A 20443-nucleotide genomic window follows, 5' to 3' on the forward strand; every position below is an offset into this window, starting at 1 on the left:
GACAAGCCAGGGAACTATAGACCAGTGAGCCTGACCTCGGTGGTGGGCAAGTTGTTGGAGGGAGTCCTGAGTGACAGGATGTACATGTATTTGGAAAGGCAAGGACTCATTCGGGATAGTCAAAATGGCTTTGTGCATGGGAAATCATGTCTCACAAACTTGATTGAGGTTTTTGAAGAAGTAACAAAGAAGATTGATGTGGGCAGAGCAGTAGATGTGATCGAAATGGACTTCAGTAAGGCGTTCGGCAAGGTTCCCCATGGGAGACTGATTAGCAACGTTAAATCACAGTTAGTAAGTTTGCAGATGACACCAAAATTGGAGGTGTAGTGGACAGCGAAGACGGTTACCTCAGATTACAACAGGATCTTGACCAGATGGTGATGGCAGATGGTGTTTAATTCAGAAAAATGCAAGTGGCTGCATTTTGGGAAAGCAAATCTTAGCAGGACTTATACACTTAATGGTAAGGTCCTCGGGAGTGTTTCTGAGCAAAGAGACCTTGGAGTGCAGGTTCATAGCTCTTTAAAAGTGGAGTCGCAGGTAGATAGGATAGTGAAGAAGGCGTTTGGTATGCTTTGCTTTATTGGTCAGAGTATTGAGTACAGGAGTTGGGACTGTACAGGACATTGTTTAGGCCACTGTTGGAATATTGCATGCAATTCTGGACCCCTTCCTATAGGAAAAATGTTGTGAAACTTGAAAGGGTTCAGAAAAAATTTACAAGGATGTTGCCAGGGTTGGAGGATCTGAGCTACAGGGAGAGACTGAACAGGCTGGGGCTGTTTTCCCTGGAGCGTCAGAGGCTGAGGGGTGACCTTATAGAGGTTTACAAAATTATGAGGGGCGTGGATAGGATAAATAGACAAAGTCTTTTCCCTGGGATTGGGGAGTCCAGAACTAGAGGGCATAGGTTTAGGGTGAGAGGGGAAAGATATGAAAGAGATCTAAAGGTCAATGTTTTCACGCAGAGTGCGGTACGTATATGGAATGAGCTGCCAGAGGATGTGGTGGAGGCTGGTACAATTGCAACATTTAAGAGGCATTTGGATGGGTATATGAGTAGGATGGGTTTGGAGGGATATGGACCAGGTGCTGGCAGGTGGGACTAGATAGGGTTGGGATATCTGGCCGGCATGGACAGGGTGGACCGAAGGGTCTGTTTCTATGCTGTACATCTCCATGACTCTATGACTCTAACAATATAGCATAGGAACAGGCCCTTTGGCCCTCCAAGCCTGCCCTTCCATATTTAAGCAGTCTTTACTTACAGGATCCATATCTCTCTATTCCTTTCCAATGTATGTGTTCATCCAGGTGTTCCTTGAAAGCTGCTATTGTGTCAGCTTCCACCACCTCCTCTTGCAGCGTCTTCCAGGCATTCACCACCTTTTGTGTGAAAAATATGCCTCACACGTCTCTTTTAAACTTTCTCCCTCCCACACCTTGAACCTGTCTCCCCTGGTAATTGACCCTTCCACCCTGGGAAAATATCCAAAATATTCACAATCTTATAAACTTCTATCAGGTCGCCTCTCACTCTCCTGCATTCCAGTGAAAACAACCCAGTCTATCCAACCTTTCTTCTTAGCTAAAATCCCCTATACCAGGCAACATCCTGGTGAACCTTTTCTGTACCTTCTCCAAAGTATTCACATCCTTCTGGCAGTGTATTGACCTGAACTGTACACAATATTCCAAGTCTGACCTAACTAAAGTTCTATAAAGCTGCAGCATAACTTACCTATCCTTATACTCAATGCCCCTTTCAATAAAGGTAAGCATGCCATAAGCCTTTTAACTACCTTATCCACCTGCACTGTCACCTTTAGTGATCTGTGGATCTGCACACCCAGATCCCTCTGCATATCAATACTCCTAAGGATTACTGAAACCCTGTTCGCTCTATTCTCTGTATAATTTTCACCTATGCTTCCTCACATTTGTCTGGATTAAAAGCTGCCATTTTTCTGCCTATGCCTCCAACTGATCTGTATCCTCTAACGATCCCCCCTCAATATCCGCTACTCCACCAATCTTTGTATTGTCCACAAACTTACTAATTAGACCAGCTACGTTTTCCTCCATATCATTTATGTAGATCACGAACAGCAGAGGTCCCAGCACTGGTCTCTGTGGAACACCACGAGTCACAGTCCTCCATTCTGAAAAGTATCCTCCCTCCACTGTCCTCTGTCTCCTATGACTAAGTCTCATTGACTGCACATAGCAAGGGACCTGATCTCCTCTCATCTGGAACTGTAAGTACATCAAACTTTATTTTAACCGGCACCTTAAATCAACTGGCCCTCTTGGTCAAATTATAAACCTCAAATACGGTGGTCTACTGCGATGCCTGAGAGTTTGTGCTGTAAAGAAAGTATAATGTGTTTTGTGTATACCCCCTGCATTACATTTCTATTACTTATGGTGTGGAGTTTAGGAGGTGTGTTGATACTTTTATGTTGATATTTTGAGATATATTGATGCTTTGAAATATCACTTGTTCAGGTTTTACTGCAGTTATGCGTACTTCTTGATTATCTGGAATATTTAATCAACAGGCACACTCCTGGTCCCATCGGTGCTGGTTCAAAAACGGTTTGCTGTAGTTGACATCTGTTTTTATATGCAGTGCTGCCTTTCTTGGATAGGGAGGTGGGCGACGGGGGGGGAATGGGGGAGGGAGGTGGAGGTGGAACAAGTTTTCAGTAATCCTACTGAATGTATACCCTCCTGTTTTATTTGTATGGCAAGCCTACTGCTGCTTGGATTAGAATAAGGTTACTATGTCAAAGGTCCGTGTAAAGGAATTCCATTCCTCCTCTTCTTGGAGGTTCCATATCCCATTGTTTTGGGAACAATGGGACACTGTCATCTGAGAGTGAGGCGAGTATTGACTGCTCACACTACTAAGGGCCCATTCTGTTTTTGATGCTCATTAGAACCACGACCAGTTGATCCAGCCACAGCACAAATCATCGTTACTCTGGTTGCTGGGCAATGAAGCAGAAGCTATGGAAGGGTCTACAACTGAAGATGACACCATAGAAGAACGCCCTCAGCATGACATACAGGAAGCCAAAGTCTCAATGCACTCAGTGTCATATTCTCCAGAGGAATAAAGCACACTGCAGCTGGAATAACACCACAGAGGTTGGTATCCCATCACCAAGGCACACTTTACTTACACGCGCATAGTACTTGACACTGATTTGGCATCCTCTCAGAATGAACAGAACCTCTGACACTCCTGTTTATTTCTGTCAGCCAGGGCTCCCTGACTGGAGCAGGTTAACAGCCCCAATCAGGGAACTCATATTCTATGAGGTCCACCCGGTGAATCACTACAGCAGCCACAGACCGAGCATGTCCCAGGACATTGTTAAAGATCTAAGCCATCTGCTGGAGTAAGATTTGCAAACTGGAAGTGTGAGTTATTGAACAGAAAATGCTGGAGAAACTCAGTAGGTCTGATAGCATCTGTGGACAGAGAAACAGTTAACATATCAAGCTCAATATGACTCCTACTCAGAACTGAACAGGGTTGGAAAAATGATTGTTCTTATGTTATTGACAGAAGGGTAAAAGGAGTGAATGGTGCAGCTTTCTCCTTTTCCCCCTATCACTGTCAGATCCCAACTGCTCATTTACCACTGCACCCATTCTGTCTTTTAGTTTGGTCACTCAGGACATTTGTTTCATACACTCCTCCACCCCCTCTGCCAACAGCATAAAAAGCAAGGTGTTCTAGCCCCTTACAGCTTGATGCTCTTTTCCTCTTCTTCAATAAAAGTTAACTTTACCAACTGGGTGCTTAGCACTGCTACCTCACAGCACCAGGAAACCAGCTTCCATGCTCAGGTAACTGGCTGTGTGGAGTTTGCGCATTCTCCCTGTTTCTGTGTGGGTTTCCTCCGGGTGCTCCTGTTTCCTCCCACAAGATGTGCAGGTTAAGTGGAATGGCCATGCTAAATTGCCCGGTAGTGTTCAGGCTAGGTGGTTTGGCCAAGGTAAATGCAGGGCTACGGGGATAGGGTTTGGGGGCTAGGTCTGGATGAGATACTCTTCGGACATTCATGCAGACTCGATGGACGGAAAGGCCTCTTTCCACACTGTAGGGATTCTATGAACTATTCGAGGGCTTTACAACATGCGATATTCCCACATCAGACAATGACAAGATGCTACGCTGAGCATTAGGAAAAGAATAGCATTCCAGCAGACAGGGTTTTAACATGGGATGGTGTTGAAGACAGGTAGCCTCTGTCACTTCAGTTATAATTACAGTTGATCAGACAGGTGATATAAAGTGGCAGCACATTTACAAACATAATCTCCTGTTGCCAATGAAGTGTCATTTGTGCCACCATGCACCCTCATCTGCTTTTCTTTTCCATTTCTCTCTTACTGGCTCCACTCTGAAGGGCTGTTTGTGATTGGCACTGCGCAACCTGTTTCATAGCTGGCCCTTGAATATGGGCTTTGTGGCACAAATCTCAGAAGGTCCCAGCAGTGCTGAGTACTTCCATCACCGACAGAGTGGTGCCGTATTGCTGTGGTTTACTCATAATGAGGTGCGTTCTGTGAGACAACTCCCTGAAATTTACACTGTGCTGAGGTTTGGTACAATTCAGTCCGTTGCTTAAATTGCACCTACGTGTATCATAACTTGTACACTTTATACAATGTTCAGGCATTAAGAGGGTTGAATATTAAGATAGAGATACACAGGCAACTGATAGATGTCAGAAGTGGGGACAAAATAAGTTAAGTTTAAAAATTACAGCTTTACAGCTGAAGGCTTTCTTATGCAGTTTGAACAATAAAGCAAAGCAGAGAAGGCCTGTTTTCTAATGTATGTTTTTTGCAAAGCTGCTCTTTGTGCCAATTTTTTGCTGCCTGCTATGAAACAGCTTCGATTAGAGATTCTCATAAAATAAAACTACTTGGATTGAGTTTCTTCCATGCAAGCAAGAAAGCAGACCTTCCTGCTTTACTGATAGGTGAGCAAATAATGGGTTGTTACATCTGACTTTATTGTTACATAATGTGAGTTGTTAACGATACAAACAGACTTGATGGAATTGACCTAAGTAAGTTCATGATAATTAAGGATCCAAAATTTGGGTACACAAAGTCAGGAGCAACAAAAGAAGTCATGCAATGAATTCACGCTAAGGATAATTGTATTGTGAAGAAGTAACCAGCAAAGGACAATGTTGCAGACAATACTAAATGGTTTGACAAATTGAGGTTTGTTTCTGAAGCAGTTGAAGAGGCAGGTAAACAGGAGTGATTGGACAGAAACAAACTGGCTTGTTGGGCCTAATAGGTTTTCCCTGCATTTAGAATATCCCACTTGCCTGCCAACAGTCTCAAAACAGGATCTTTGTTCCAGGGTCATGTTACACATGCTGCTAATCAGCCTGTCATGCTTGTTGGGGAATAATAAAGATTTCAGCCAATGTTATGAGCACAAGGAGTTCATGCCCAATTGCCCTGAAAAGCCATCATATAACAGTCCTACATTTGCAGATGTACACATTCAGTTTCCCTGCAACGTCTTTCGTCTTAAGCATCATGGAGTGAAGAGTACCTACTATCCAATAACTCTGCTTAATAAAATCTTGGTATACAAACCCTCGGCAATCAACCAACATGAGTGCAAATTAGACTCACGCCCAGTGTGTAGTCAAAGCATAGTTCCCATCTACATTTTTGTCTGTAGCATGTGTATGATAGGGTCTAACAAACTAACCAATGCTTTTACCATATATCGCAACAGGGACAGATATACATGAATGCTATAAACCCTTCTTGGTTCTCGCACTACAGCCTTCAGTTATAATTCTATGGTTGAATGGAGTATTAGCTGCCTGAACTGAGGTCAGTTGATTGGTTCCTGTATTTCTTTGGAATACAGTCCACACAATCAGTTGTTGTATCAACAGAGAGGACCTTAGGAGCTGCAAGAGTTTGGCAACAGGAATTCCTGGCTTCAAATACAAGCTTCCCAAAAAACAAGGAGCCTTTCATTCTCGGAATTCTCGCAGTGAATCGAGCCAATGTTGTAATCGTGCTTTCCCTTGGGTACATGGGATTGACAGCTGTGGCAGAAACTTGCTGCATGCAGTTGAAATCCTCGTTTTATACAACAGCAATCTGTGTTCGCCATTCTCGACAAGAGTGAAAACCCGGCAACAACAAAACAAGGAACTAATTGGGTCTAGGATTTTACGTTTCACTTTGCCTGTGAAAGCTTTTCCTGGTCACAAAATCGAAAGTTGAGTTGGCGTCCCCCAGCTATGGATTTCCCACAACATTTAGAAACACAAAATGTAGCATCCCCCTGAGGCTTACTCAGTTATGTACGTATCACAGTGTGCAGAAAGTTTTGAGCAACATGCTGAATTAGCTTACTTTAAGAATGACCTTAAAAATTTCTTTTATCATCCACTGATTGTGGGTGTTACTGGCAAAGTCAACATTTATTGCTCATCACTAATTGCCTTTGACAAAGTGGCAGTGTAGCACCTTCAAACTAGGAGTGGTTTCCTGGGCGATTATTTCAGAGGACAGTTAAGAGTTGATCAGATTATTGTGGGTCGAGAGTCACATATCGGCCAAATAAGATGAGGATAGCAGATTTCCTTCCCTAAAGGGAACTGGTGAATCATTTTTCACAAGTTGACCATTTAGAGCTTATCATGACTGCCATTGCCACTTTATTCCAGACTCTTTGTATTTAAACTTGCCTGCTGCCATTGTAGGATTTGAACTTACGTCTCCAGGAGAATTTACTCAACTCACTGTGATTTGGAATGCACTGCTGGATGAGAGTTTAATGTGAAATTTCAAAAGGGAATTGGATGAACATAGTATTTACTTCAAAACTATGGCCAATCAAACTGTCATTTGCTAAGATCAGCCAATAGTTAAACACAGGTTCATTATCTGGTTTTACCAACCATGGCAGCCTAACGCTAAGAATTTAATTCCCTGAGTAACTAACACACATCTGATTAAATCCACATTTTAACAAGTTATTATTTTTAAAAAATCTGTTTATAGTCATATTACAAAACATTCACATTAACTCCGATTAATTTTTTTTCTCATACTTTGGATTACATACGGATAGTTAGTGTCTAAGCCACATTTCTTCTCAGAGTCAAACACAATATAGGATCAAACTATCAAACATACAGTATGACCCAATCTTCAGCTACTCAGTATATTAAACATACCACAGCAATGCATCTACTTAACGAGTGATTAAGACAATACTCATTAAAAAAAAGAAAACCCACAATGTTTGACCAGTTAAAATCTTCTCACTGTTGAGGAGTTGGTGTTTCATAAAGTGGACGAGATTTTCTGTGGGTTATCTGCTAGTCTATCTATGGTATCAATTCTTAATATTAGGAATTTTTGAGATGGTCCCATTGTCAAAGGTCCCATTTTATTGCATAGAGCTGAATGCTTCTGAGCAGTTTGTGCACAAAGCAAAGTAAAAAGCTGCCAGACTCAGACTGGACATTGTAGTTAAACTGAACTCTCGGTCCAGTAAGGATCGACTCCAGTTCTTCTGGACGGCAACCTGGTAGGGTTTGATATGAGGTCAGCACCACCAGGCATGACTAGTAAACTATCTTGAGGAGTGATTCCATTGTTATAGGGCACACTTGGAAAGAACGGGATAAAAGTGGAGATACATCCAGAATTAACCAATTAGGTAATTGGATAATGGTCTTTAAAACCCTGCACATTGTAGCAGAAAAGGAAAATGAAGGGAAGCAGAACTCCTCAGTTACGGCTGTTCTGTAAAAGACGGGAATAGGGTGGGGAGGTGCAACATGGTGAGGAGGAAGGAGATCATGCAGGACAGTGGGCAAGGTGATGAATTGAAAATAGAACTTTGGAACATTATAAGTGGGTGACAATTTCACATCTGTTTTAAACACCTTGGAGTGAATACTCAACTTGACAAACCTGATATAGAACACATCTGAAATGTGCGGTCCTCATCCTGTGGGCGGTATGATGGCTCTGGTTAGCGCTGCTGCCTCACAGTGCCAGGGATCTGGGTTCAATTCTACCCTTGGGCAACTGCCTGTGTGGAGTTTGTATATTCTCCCTGCATCTGTGTGGGGTTCCTCCGGGTGCTCTGGATTACGTTCCAGAGTCCAAAGATGTACAGGTTAGGTGGATTGGCCATGCTAAGTTGTCCATACGCACAGGTGAGGTGGATTAGCCATGGAAAATGCAGGGTTATGGGGATAGAGTAGGAGGGTAGATCTGGGCGGAATGCTGTCCAGAGGGTCGAATGGCCTGCTTTCACAGGGATTCTATGATCTATTCTGGTAGCTTTAAAGATGAGGTGAGGGGGATGGGCTTGTAAAATCCAGTGGTAGCCTTCTGCCATCCTTGACCAGTCTAAAAGTTAATGGGAGAGGTGTCAGGACTCTCCCCCCAATATTTTAACTGGAGTGAAAGTGGTGGGGTGAAGCGGGGCAAATGCCAGAGAGGGGGGAAAGAGAGGAGTGTTGTACCTCTTTGTACTGAGGGATGAAGCCCTCAATAATGCCAGTAACAGTACAAGCTTGTGAAAATCTAAATCCAGGATGGGTGTGAAGTTTAAGAATGGTACATTTTTATCACATACTCTCATGAAACATCTCTTCCCCTTTAAATGGACAAAGGAAACGGCAGAAAAAAATACTTTCTGGAAAACAGTTTCAAAAACCTAAAGAGGGTCTCCTCTGACTGAGACAGAAGTCAGTGGCTTTTGAGGAAGTTTCAGACACTTTACAAAATGATAATTTCAAGATATCAGTCTTTCACAGTATTAAAGTTACATGTAAGAAGGATCAGGAATATTTGCGCTTGCTACTGGGGTGAATTCCTTCTTAGTATGCAAAATAGGTGAACTGGAACAAATTGGAGTTGCTCCTTTAAGATGTTATGATCAATAACTGCTCACTTACACATCACTGGGCATTTAGTGTCGATTGAGGACGAGTTGTATAAGACCAATCACTTTGTATAATTTGCAGTTCAAAACAAAGGTTTTACAGGGCTATTGGATCCTACAGAATGGTCACTCAACTCTTGTTGAGTTAGTAGCTTTGTGAGTACTCATTATTTGATGTGCAGTAAGCTCTCAGCTGTCCACCGGATGCAAGTGGCTCCATTTTCACAAGTTGAAGGCATGTGATCCAGTCCAGCTTGCTACTTGCCTGACCGGAGCATTTGAGCAATGTAGGCTTGTCTTCTTCTCATCTCCTGGTCCAACTGCTCCTGCAGGGTGGCCACCTAAACAAGTAAAGCAGTTGGGTAAACTGATGAGTTGGTTCAGTACGACACCCCAACAGTATCCTCTCAATCGATGAATTCAGTTTGGCTCTTTCCTGTTGACTAAAGAGTCAGTGATCTATAAAATCAGATTTGATTGTAACAAAAGCAGAAATTGCTGGAAAAGCTCAGCAGGTCTGGCAATTTCTGTGGAGAGATTTCAGAGTTAATGTTTTGGGCCAACTGACCCTTCCTCAGAACAGACCGTTTTGATAGTTTTGCCCTCACCTTCAATCTGGGTCTTGTGCTTCAGGCAACTTTTAGGTCCAATTGTTCTAAATTTATAGAAACTTTGTGAAAACTTTTAACATTAAACTCAGTTCCTTTCCATATTCCTACACTCTTGCCCAGTCCCCAATTTATTTTGCTACAGATGCTGGCTCTTATTATGCGCTAGGCCCCTGAATACTTGTTCCCATCTTTTTGCCTTCCCCAAGTTGCCCTTCCTGTAGGATTTGATCATGAGACAGGAGTTAGTATCATAATTGAGCATGATTCTGTCCTCATTTGGAATCCATACAAAAGACATCCAACATTGGGAAGGTGTATGTGGCTCAGTGGTTAGCACTGCTGCCTCACAGTGCTAGGGACCTGGGTTTGAGTCTTGCTTTGGGTGACTGTCTGTCTTGAGTTTGCACATTCTCCCCGTGTCTGCAGGGTTTCCTCCAGGTATTCTGATTTCCTCCGACAGTCCAAAGAAGTACAGATTAGGTAAACTGGCTGTGCTAAATTGTCCATAGGGTTTAGCGATATGTAGGCTAGGTGCATTAATCAGGGGTAAACGTAGAATGGGTTTGGGTGGGATACTCTTCGGAGGGTTGGTGTGGTCTTGTTGGGCCAAATGAGATTCTATGATTGTGGCACTGCGTACTGATTAGGAATGGGAAAGCTGAAAAGTGCCTGTGCAAAGACTATCTTTTTATTTTTCTGCATTTTTGATTGTGAACTGAAATGGGAAAAGTACTGCTTTATGACTCAGGGCTGTTGAAAGATTGCGGCACTTTTTCAAAGCAACTAACCTGACACTCTTTGTAAGCGCTGTTTACCCAGCTGCTTGTTCCAGCTGAAATGGAAGCCTAGTCTGGAGATGAGCTGGAGCTAAACAGTGTGCATAAATGGAGCCTTGTCTGACAATAACTGATTAATCTGTGAAGAAGAGACCAGTTATTGTTGACAAACATTTTCTACCTGCCAGCAGTTATACGATTGGTTTCCAGATAGCTGAAGTACTTAGGGTGTGAATGTTTGCCAGAAAAAATTAAGTCTCTGTGGGAGAAGAAGCACTGCTGTAAAAAAAAACATATCTAATCTGAAGATAGTCAGTTTATTTCTCCATTCCAGTGCTGTAAGCTGTGACTTCCAATTCATAACGTCAAAGACTTTTATAAATGTGAACTAGTCACCCTTTAGCTCCTGAAAACATGTGAAAGTATCTGAAGAAGTCACATCGAAAAGCAGCAATGTGATCAAGACAACAATCATCTCAGCAAACCCTATGGGTGGGGGCTACTGAGCTGCATTCCAAATCTTTCCCTCCCCCCATTTTTTTAATCCCCCGTCTATCTCTGTCTGTATGTCTGAATATGGAGGGAGTTTATCGGGGGGGGGGGGGGGGGGGGGGGCGGTTGGTATTATAGAGTTTTAATAAGTAGACTTATGCCAACATTTCATAATTGTTTACCTCTAGCCAAAATTGATTTAGTTGGAGAAATATAGTCATTCTTGTTGAAGACAGAGAACTGGCCTGTGCTTTCTGTCTACTCGGGTCTACAAGACAGCTAAATCATGGAGTTCTACATACATTTATAGTCATAGAGATGTACAGCATGGAAACAAACCCTTTGGTCCAATTCGTCCACGCTGACTAGATATCCCAAACTAATCTAGTCCTATTTGTCAGCATTTGACCGATATCGCGCTAAACCCTTCCTATTTATATACCCTTCCAGATGCCTTTAAATGTTGTTATTGTACCAACCTTCACTACTTCCCCTCGCAGCTCATTCCAACCAGCACCACCCTCTGCATGAAAAAGTTGTCTCTTAGATCCCTTTTGAATCTTCCCCTTCTCAACTTAAATCTATGCGTTCTAGTTATGGACTCCCCTATCTGGGAAAAAAGACCTTGGCAGTTCACCTTATCCATGCCCCTCATAATTTTATAAAACTCTATAAGATCACTATTCAAAAATCTTTAGCGTCTGTGATGAGTCCAGAAACAGCAGGGTTTGATTCCCAGCACCTTCCAGTGAGGCGTTATATCTGTCAGTACCCCTTCTGCTTTGCAGCCTAGAGATACTAGTGTCAAAACTGTCATGCCTCTACTTCTACAGATTTAATAAACAGTCAAACAACTTATTTTGAGGCTGAATGTTTCCTCAACTAGTGGAAGACTTCAGTGTATTAACAGTGTGTTAATAGCGAGATGGACTATTTAAATGTACTCTTGTTTTCAAGGGAGCAGGAAGTAATGCAGAAAATCTATTTGAAGAAATAAATAGATTCACAGGCACTTTCGCTCAGGAGGATGCTACTGAGCCCATCTCATCTGCACTCGTAAGAAGTTAAAAATCACACAACACCAGGTTATAGTCCAAGGTTTAACTGGAAGCACTAGCTTTCGGAGCACTGTTCCTTCATCAGGTGGCTGTGGTGTTCCGAAAGTTAGTGCTTCCAAATAAACCTGTTGGACTACAACCTGGTGTTGTGTGATTTTGAACTTTGTCCACCCCAGTCCAACACCGGCATCGCCAAATCAGCACCAATAACACACCATATTCAGGGGTTAATACTATGCAGTCACACTTGCTTTCCATTCCCCCAACTGGTCACATATTTTTGCTTTTCCCATTACCCTTTTATGCTCTTGGTGCTGTAATTAAATAATATTTTTCTGAATACTGGAGTTGCCTGACACTCATAGCAAAACATTTCACATTCCAAGAACTCTGCATGATTAAACACCCTCTAATCTCACCGCTTTGTGTATCTTGCTCTTATCTGGAAGATCTCGACCTCTTGTCTTTAATGTACTGTCAATGGAAATATATGTCTGTGTTTACCTTGTCTATTCTTTTCATACTTTTAAACCTTAGCTAAATCCCCTGATTTTTTTTTTGAGCACTCGGGTCTTGCGCCACTGCGAAGATAAAGTGCTAGTTCCTTGTCAGCTTTTGACATTGATAGAGCAAACCACATATACCTGTTCCTCCAGCCCTTTCACACGCTGCCTGTGGGCACGTTCCCTGGCCTCCAGGGTCCTCTCAGCCTCCTGATGAGCACTCCGCAGGCGTTCGGTTTCTTTCTCTAGCTCCTGGCGGTGACGGGTCGTCAGCTCAATCACTCGCTGGCCATGGCTCCGCTCCATCTCAGCTGTCAGACCCTGTCAAGAAAGAAGCCAACCTTATCAATATGAGCTAAGCATTCTGAGATACGTGCTGAAGACCAGAACTGAGCATGTGCAAGATCTCTATTTATGTAGCTCCTTTCATGAGTACAAAATGTTGCAAAGTATGCTACAATCAATTCACTACTTCAGAAATGTAGTCACTGTTGGTATGCAGGAAATTTACAGCACTCAGCAAGCTCCCAGAATGTGATAATGACCAAGTAAACTGTTTTTGAGAGATTGTAACTGAAAGTTACATATTGGTCAGGGCTTTGGGGATAACTCACTCACTGTTCTGCAAAATATAGTTCTCCAAGATCTTTTGCACCCATCTCAGACAACAAACATAGCCTTCCTTTATATCTTGTCCGGGAGAAAGTGAGGACTGCAGATGCTGGAGATAAGCGGCGAGAGTGTGGTGTTGGAAAAGCACAGCAGGTCAAGCTGCATCCAAGGAGCAGGAGAATTGACGTTTCGAGTAAAAACTCATCATCAAGAATGAATTCCTGATGATGAGCTTATGCTCAAAATGCAATTCTCCTGCTCCTTGGATGCTGCCTGACCGGCTGTGCTTTTCCAGCACCACACTTCTGACTCTATATTTTATCTCGCTGCTGGACACTTCTAATGGTCCATCTACAGCATTTCATCAGTGCTGTACTGGAGTGTCAGCCTGAATTCTTTTTGGGCTTGATTCTTTGAACTGGGATTTGAATGAACAATCCTCTCACTCACAGTAAGAGTGCTACCAACTAGTTGTCATATTTTTTAGGCACATAGATAGGCCTCCTGACCAGAAAACTTGGGTATCATTTGCAGCCAATAGGATGCAGCTGATTTCTAGATTACCACACTGAGAGACCATTGAATTGAGATATATAAAGCAATGAACAAAATAGTAACTTCCATGTATAATGCCCTTTTCCAGCTAGGCATTATCTCCAGTGAAGCTCTGAGGTATGGTAAAAGGTATTCCAGTCACATATGGATTCCTTTCCACACAAGTCCAATGTAAGCATTGGTATGAAATCAGTTTGTGCCTCCTTTAAAATAGCAACTGAGATTTTGAATAATAGAAGTCTCTACCCTCAGTAACTTGGGACCTCCTCTGTATGGAGGCCGGGTCATTCAGTATATTTAAGATGGAGGTAGATAGGTTAGGGGGATGAAGGGTTACAGGAAGAAAGTGGGAGAATGGGGTTGAGAAACTTATCAGCCATGATTGAATGGCAGAGCAGACTCGATGGGCTGAATGGTCTAATTCCTGCTCCTATGTTAAGATTAGGTTACCTACAATGTGGAAACAGGCCCTTCGGCCCAACAAGTCCACACCGACCCACCGAAGAGCAACCCACCCATTCCCCTACATTTACCCATGACTAATCCACCTAACACAATGGGCAATTTAGCATGGCCAATTCACCCTAACTTGCACATCCTTGGACTGTGGGAGGAAACCAGAGCACCTGGAGGAAACCACACAGACACAGGGAGAATGTGCAAACTCCACACAGACAGTTGCCCGAGCCAGGAATTGAACTCGGGTCTCTGGTGCTGTGAGGCAGCAGTGCTAACCACTGAGCCACCGTGCCACCCTTACGGTCCTATTAAGGTCTTACGGTCTTATTAAGAAGGTAAGACTCCAAGGACATTGAAATGTCTCCCTGTGCTGACAGTAACTCAGCAGAGCTCATATGTTAATCTAACATTATGTCTTCTCTAGTCAATTAATTAATAAAGAAAATGAACATGGGACATCTCAACTGGCACCAGGGAAGTGATGGCCAAGTCATATTATAGCTGGACTGTTAATCCAGAGACTGGTTCAAATTCCACTATGGCATACAGTAGAATTTTAATTTTTAAAAAACCCTGGAATTAAGAGTCTAAAAATGACCATGATTCCTTTGTCAATTGTTGGAAAAAACCATCTGGTTCACTAATGTCCTTGAGGAATGGAAACTGCCAGCCTCACCTGGTCTGGTCTACATGTGACTCCAGACCCACAGCAATGTGGGTGACTTTTAACTACCCTCTGGGTAATTAGGGATGGGCAATAAATGTTGGCCGAGCCAGCGATGCCTAGACCTTATGAATGAATGAAAAAATGGCAAAAAGGGAGGAAGCTGATTCTCACCCAATTTTTAAGTCTTTGGAATCAGAAAGTCTTGTCTAATTGCAGCCTAGGTGGTGGTGTGTGAATTCTAGTATCCTCTCAATTCTGCAGTCAGAAAACACAGAAAGGGCCTACCAGAAACTGCATAAAGCTTCTCAGTCCATTGAAGGAGTAGAGTACTTAAGAAGGCTGAATTTACAAAATCAGCTTCAAGTTGACCCCATGCCCAGCTGAGGGCAGCATGGTGGCTCAGTGGTTAGCACTGCTGCCTCACAGCATCATGGACCCGGGCTCGATTCCAGCCTCGGGTGACTGTCAGTGCAGAGTTTGCACGTTCTCCCAGTGTCTGCGTGAGTTTTCTCTGGTTTCCTGCTACAGTCCAAAGACATGCAAGTTAGGTAGTTTGGCCATGCTAAATTGCCCATAGTGTCCAGGGATGTGTAGGTCAGGTGCATTAGTCAAGGGCAAATATAGGGCAAGGGGAGTGGGTCTGGGTGGGTTACTCTTCAGAGGGTCAGTGTGGACCTGTTGGGCTAAAGGTCCTGTTTCCACACTTCAGGGATTCTATGAGATGGGTAGCTGGATTGGCCAGGTAGGGTCTTAAGGAATTATTGCTTCTGCATTGCTTTCTGTGAAGAGAAAATCAGAAAATCACAGTGAGCTGAGCTGCAAAACTAGGTAGAAAGCTTTATCGTTCCTACTACTGCTTCTGATTAATTCCCAGAGGTGAGGCTGGACTGTTGTAGACACCAGGTAATCAATGTGTCCTTCCCATGCAGGAGGCCAAGTACATCAATGTCATCTTCAAACCCAGTGTCACATCGGAGTTGGAATACTCCTTTTAAGATTTCAATCGTTTGTCTTGAATGGGGCAGAGTGGCGAATCACTCAGTCACCTTATTGAAGCATCTTCAGCTTGCCTCTCCAGACCTCATTAAAGCCTTGGTTAAAGCACGGACAAAACAGCTGAATTCCAGCGATCAAGTCAGAATGTCTGCTTTGACGTCAAGGCTGCATTTGATTGAAGGTGACATCAATGAGCCTGAGCAAAACTGAAATCAATGGGAATCAGTGGGCAAACTCTCCACGGCACATAGGAAAATGGTTGTGGTTGTTGGAGGCCAGTCATCTCAGCTCCAGGTCATCTCTGCAGGAGTTACTCAGGTAGTGTCCCAGACTCAACCACTTTCAGTTGCTTCATCAATGACCCTCCCTCCGTTGAATCGAGAATATGCACTGACGATTGCTCAATGTCCAGTACTCCTCAAATGGTGAAGCAGTCAATGTCTGAATGCAGAAAGATCTAATAATATCCAGGTTTGGACTGAAAACTGGGAAGCAACATTCGCACCACAGAAATGTTAGACAATGACCATTTCCAATAAGTGGCAATCTAACTATCTTCCTTGATATTCGATGGCATTACCATCATTGATTCCTCTAATATCAATGACCTGGGGTAACCATTTACCAGAGACTCACCTGGACTCACCAAATCAAAGACAGTGTCTACCAGAGCAGGTCAGAAGCTAGGAATACTGTGGGAAGTAATCCAACTCCTAACTTCCCAAAGCCTGTCTATCATTTACAAGGCACAAGTGAGGCATGTGATAGAACACTCCCCACTCGCCTGGGTGACTGCAGCTTCAAGAATGCTCAGGAATCTTGACACCATCCAGGATAAAAGACTCCTCTTGATTGACACCATATCTACAAACAAGCACTCCCTTCACTTCCAACATACAGTGTCACCAGTGTGTACCATCTACAAGATACGTTGCAGAAATTCACAAGGCTCCTCAGTCAGCACCTTCCAAAGCTACAACCACTTCCATCAAAAAGGAAAAAAAAAGGCAGCAGATACGTAGGAACACCACCAGCTGCAAGCTTCCCTTCAAGACACCCACCCTCCTGACTTGAAATTATATGAATATTCCTTCAGTAGCGTTGGGTCAAAATCCTAAAACTCCCTCTCCTAAGGCATTGTGGATCTCTTACAGCACATGGACAACAGCATTTCAAGAAGCAGCTGACACCTTCTCAATGACAACTAGGGATAGTCACTAAATGTCAGCCCAGCCAGTGATGCCCACATCTTATGAATTAATAAAAATAAATGTTACACCTGCTGATATTTGGACAAATGCACTGGAGTTGACTTTTCAGTAAACACATTCGTTAGCCTTGCCCGACATGCTTGGATCTTTTTTTCATTTTTTTTTAGATTAGATTAGATTAGATTAGACTACTTACAGTGTGGAAACAGGCTGCCTGACCTGCTGTGCTGTTCCAGCAATAAAGTTTCAACATAGTCACTAAATGTCAGCCCAGCCAGTGATGCCCACATCTTATGAATTAATAAAAATAAATGCTACATCTGCTGATATTTGGACAAATGCACTGGAGTTGACTTTTCAGTAAACACATTCGTTAGCCTTGCCCGACATGCTTGGATCTTTTTTTCATTTTTTTTTAGATTAACCACTGTGCCACCGTGCCGCCCGTTCACTGGCAAGTTGCTGAAAGTGAAGCTAATGATGATGACATAGCAGGGGAAACAAGGCATCTGGGATCAGAGAAGGAAACTCCATAAACATCCACCTTCTCAATGATGGGGCTACCCAGCACATGGATTATCGCCATGTGCCTGTGGCATGCAGTTCCAACAAGGGCCAGGAATCACAGCACTATCCAGGGCAAAGTTTGATTGGTACCCAATTCAGAACCTTAAACATTCATTTACTCCAAAACCAATGCACAGTGGCATTAGTATGTACCGTATACAGGATGCATTGTGGCAGCTTAGCAAGCTTCCTTCAAAAGTACTTTCCAAGCCACGACCTCGAAGTTCTAGAAAGATAAGGGCTCAGAAGATGCTTAGCAACACCACCATTTAGAAATTCCTCTCCAGCTTACACACTATCTTAGCTGAGAACTATATCACTTCATGGTGACTGGGTCAAAATCCTGGAACTCTTTTTAATAGGACTCTGGGTTTCCCAGCACCAGGTGGACTGTTCACTTCAAGGAAGTGGCTCACCTTCCAAGAACATTTAGGGATGGGGCACAGATGCTGGCTGTGCCAGCGATGCCCACAGCTCATAAAAGATAACCAAAGGTGGTGAATGAAAATCTAGGGTCAAGAATAGAGTGGTGCTGGAGAAGCACAGCAGATCAGGCAGCATCCGAGGACCAGGAAAAATCAATATTTCGGGCAAAAGCCCTTCATCAGTGAAAATGTAGGCACTGTCTCACAAAGGATTGTGGGTACTGGTTCCATCAAAAATATCAAGATCCAAATTGATTTGCATAGAAGAGGTGGTAAACGCAATATGACCATTCACTGATCAAATGCAGAGCAGGTTTGAAGGGCTGAATGGACTGCTGTTGCTTCTGTGTGAAAGCGTACAGGAAGCAAGAAGTGTGGAGAGGGCAACTGTTCAAGGGAAGGAACAGGACAACAATGCAAGTGGGAGACAAATCGCTTAACGTTTCTGATGAGATGCCGTCCTTTGACTTCACACCAATCAATGAGGATGAATGGCAAGCAGTTTGCAGGAGAATTCACAGACTGCTTCCATTAAGGTTATTAAATACCTGTGGTCGCTTTAAACTAGTGCTGACCTGCAGCTGCTGAATCTGTCTTTGTGTTTCTGCAAGATCCATTTCTGCACCAGTGAGAGACTGATCCAGCTGTCCCTTCTCGGCTGAGAGCCGCAGGGCATCTTCTTCAGACTTCAACCTGTCCCGTTCGACCTGAAACAACAAATATTTATCACAATGAGAAAGCATAGTCAGGATGAGTGACAGTCAAGTGGAGGCGTTTGCGTGAGGAGGCAGCTCGTGAGCAGCAGAGTAAGCCACAGTAATTTCAAAATACAGAGAGGATGTGGAGTCAAAGGAAACACCCGAGGGTGTGTGGCAATGAGTGGGGAGGGAGGAGAGGGGGAATGGGGAGGGGGGTGGGGAAACAGAGCGAGAGAGCTCACATCACTTGCTGTGCCTCATTTAACAGACAGCCACAATCAGAAGCCCAGTCCATGTCATTGCACACCACAGTCCTCAGAAGAGAGTGACAGATAGACACTGCAGTGAAAGATGTATTCCTCCCTAGATGTGTGGGAAGCTGGAGGATAGTACTGAAGCCAGCTGGAACACTAACCTTCACCACCTGGTGATATATCTTGTCCTAATGCCAAATGAAGCAGGGTGGATCAATCACCAGAGCGTGTTGTTCACAGCCTTGGTGTGTTGAGAAACAGCCAAGGAAAGGGCAATTATCTGAGGCAGTAATTTGAGAGGTTGTTGTTTTCCTACCTACACATTCCTCCCTTGAAGTGTGAAGTTAGGAAGGGTTCACAGGCGGATTAACACTCCGGTGTGAACACGCCACCCATCTTTGCACAATCCAATAGACTGGTGAACCATATTGGTCGACAGGACTTTGTGTGTGCACCCAAAACCTATACAATAGGGGGCAAGGGTCACTGATACCCACCAGACAGGAGTACCTGTTAGATGTCAGCTCAGAATTCAGAGGTAGGGTAAAAGTCTCCACTCACTTCAGGATTTGAAACTCTCATTTTTTCACTCATAAAGAAAAGTTTTTCCATGGGTTGTACCATTTCAGTAATGAGTTAAGATTAGAGTGGTGCTGGAAAAACAGCAGGCCAGGTAGCGTCCGAGGAGCAGGAAAATCGATGTTTCGCTGTTTCATCAGGAATCTGAGGTGAGTCAACCAATAGACACAAAGGGAAATTAAAGCAGTTTGAGTGTGATCACATTAAAGTTGAGTGGCTCCCCAGAGACCACCTTCATAATCTGATAACCACAGAAAGCCTGTCCTCCTCAAACTCTCAAAGAGCAGAAAATCTATTATGTGTTTTAAACTTTTCCCAGTTGTGATGAAAGGTCATCAACCTGAAATGTTAACCCTGTTTCTTCCTTCACTGAATATTTCCAGCACTTTTTGCTGTTTTTTTTTCCCACAGAACAACCTGCTTGGCTCAATCAACAGATCTGGCCCTTGTTGCGTTCAGGTTCTGAAATATACTGTGTGCAGTCAAAGCCATGACACTGGTAACAATGAATACAGATAACAATGAAACACTTTCATTTCTGTATTATTCAAGAAAGACACAAAATGAGGTCAGTGATTTGAGAGACACTCTGAGGGAACATCTGCTTCTTTCTCAATAGCAACAGACTGGACGCACAGAACATAGAACATAGAACAATAGAGCACAGAACAAGCCCTTCGGCCCACGATGTTGTGCCGAACATTTGTCCTAGCTTAAGCACCCATCCATGTACCTATCCAATTGCCGCTTAAAGGTCACCAAAGATTCTGACTCTACCACTCCCACAGGCAGCGCATTCCATGCCCCCACCACTTTCTGGGTAAAGAACCCACCCCTGACGTCTCCCCTATACCTTCCACCCTTCACCTTAAATTTATGTCCCCTTGTAACACTCTGTTGTACCCGGGGAAAAAGTTTCTGACCGTCTACTCTATCTATTCCTCTGATCATCTTATAAACCACTATCAAGTCACCCCTCATCCTTCTCCATTCCAATGAGAAA

At 43.5% G+C, this 20443-nt stretch overlaps 1 protein-coding gene across 1 annotated transcript in view; it reads right to left on the bottom strand.

The window, feature by feature from the left end:
• Nucleotides 1-8213: 8213 nt before the first annotated feature.
• Nucleotides 8214-20443, bottom strand: part of crocc2 (ciliary rootlet coiled-coil, rootletin family member 2) — a 296277-nt gene continuing 284047 nt past the window's right edge. The window contains exons 34-36 of the mRNA XM_043702904.1: nucleotides 18485-18616; nucleotides 12559-12738; nucleotides 8214-9318 (exon numbers count right to left, since the gene is read on the bottom strand). Of these exons, the coding sequence (XP_043558839.1) occupies nucleotides 9235-9318; nucleotides 12559-12738; nucleotides 18485-18616 (396 nt within the window). The 3' untranslated portion in view covers nucleotides 8214-9234. The remainder of the gene's footprint in view (nucleotides 9319-12558; nucleotides 12739-18484; nucleotides 18617-20443) is intronic.

The sequence above is a fragment of the Chiloscyllium plagiosum genome, chromosome 13 (assembly GCF_004010195.1).
Source record: "Chiloscyllium plagiosum isolate BGI_BamShark_2017 chromosome 13, ASM401019v2, whole genome shotgun sequence".
In the NCBI taxonomy this organism is placed as follows: Eukaryota; Metazoa; Chordata; class Chondrichthyes; order Orectolobiformes; family Hemiscylliidae; genus Chiloscyllium; species Chiloscyllium plagiosum.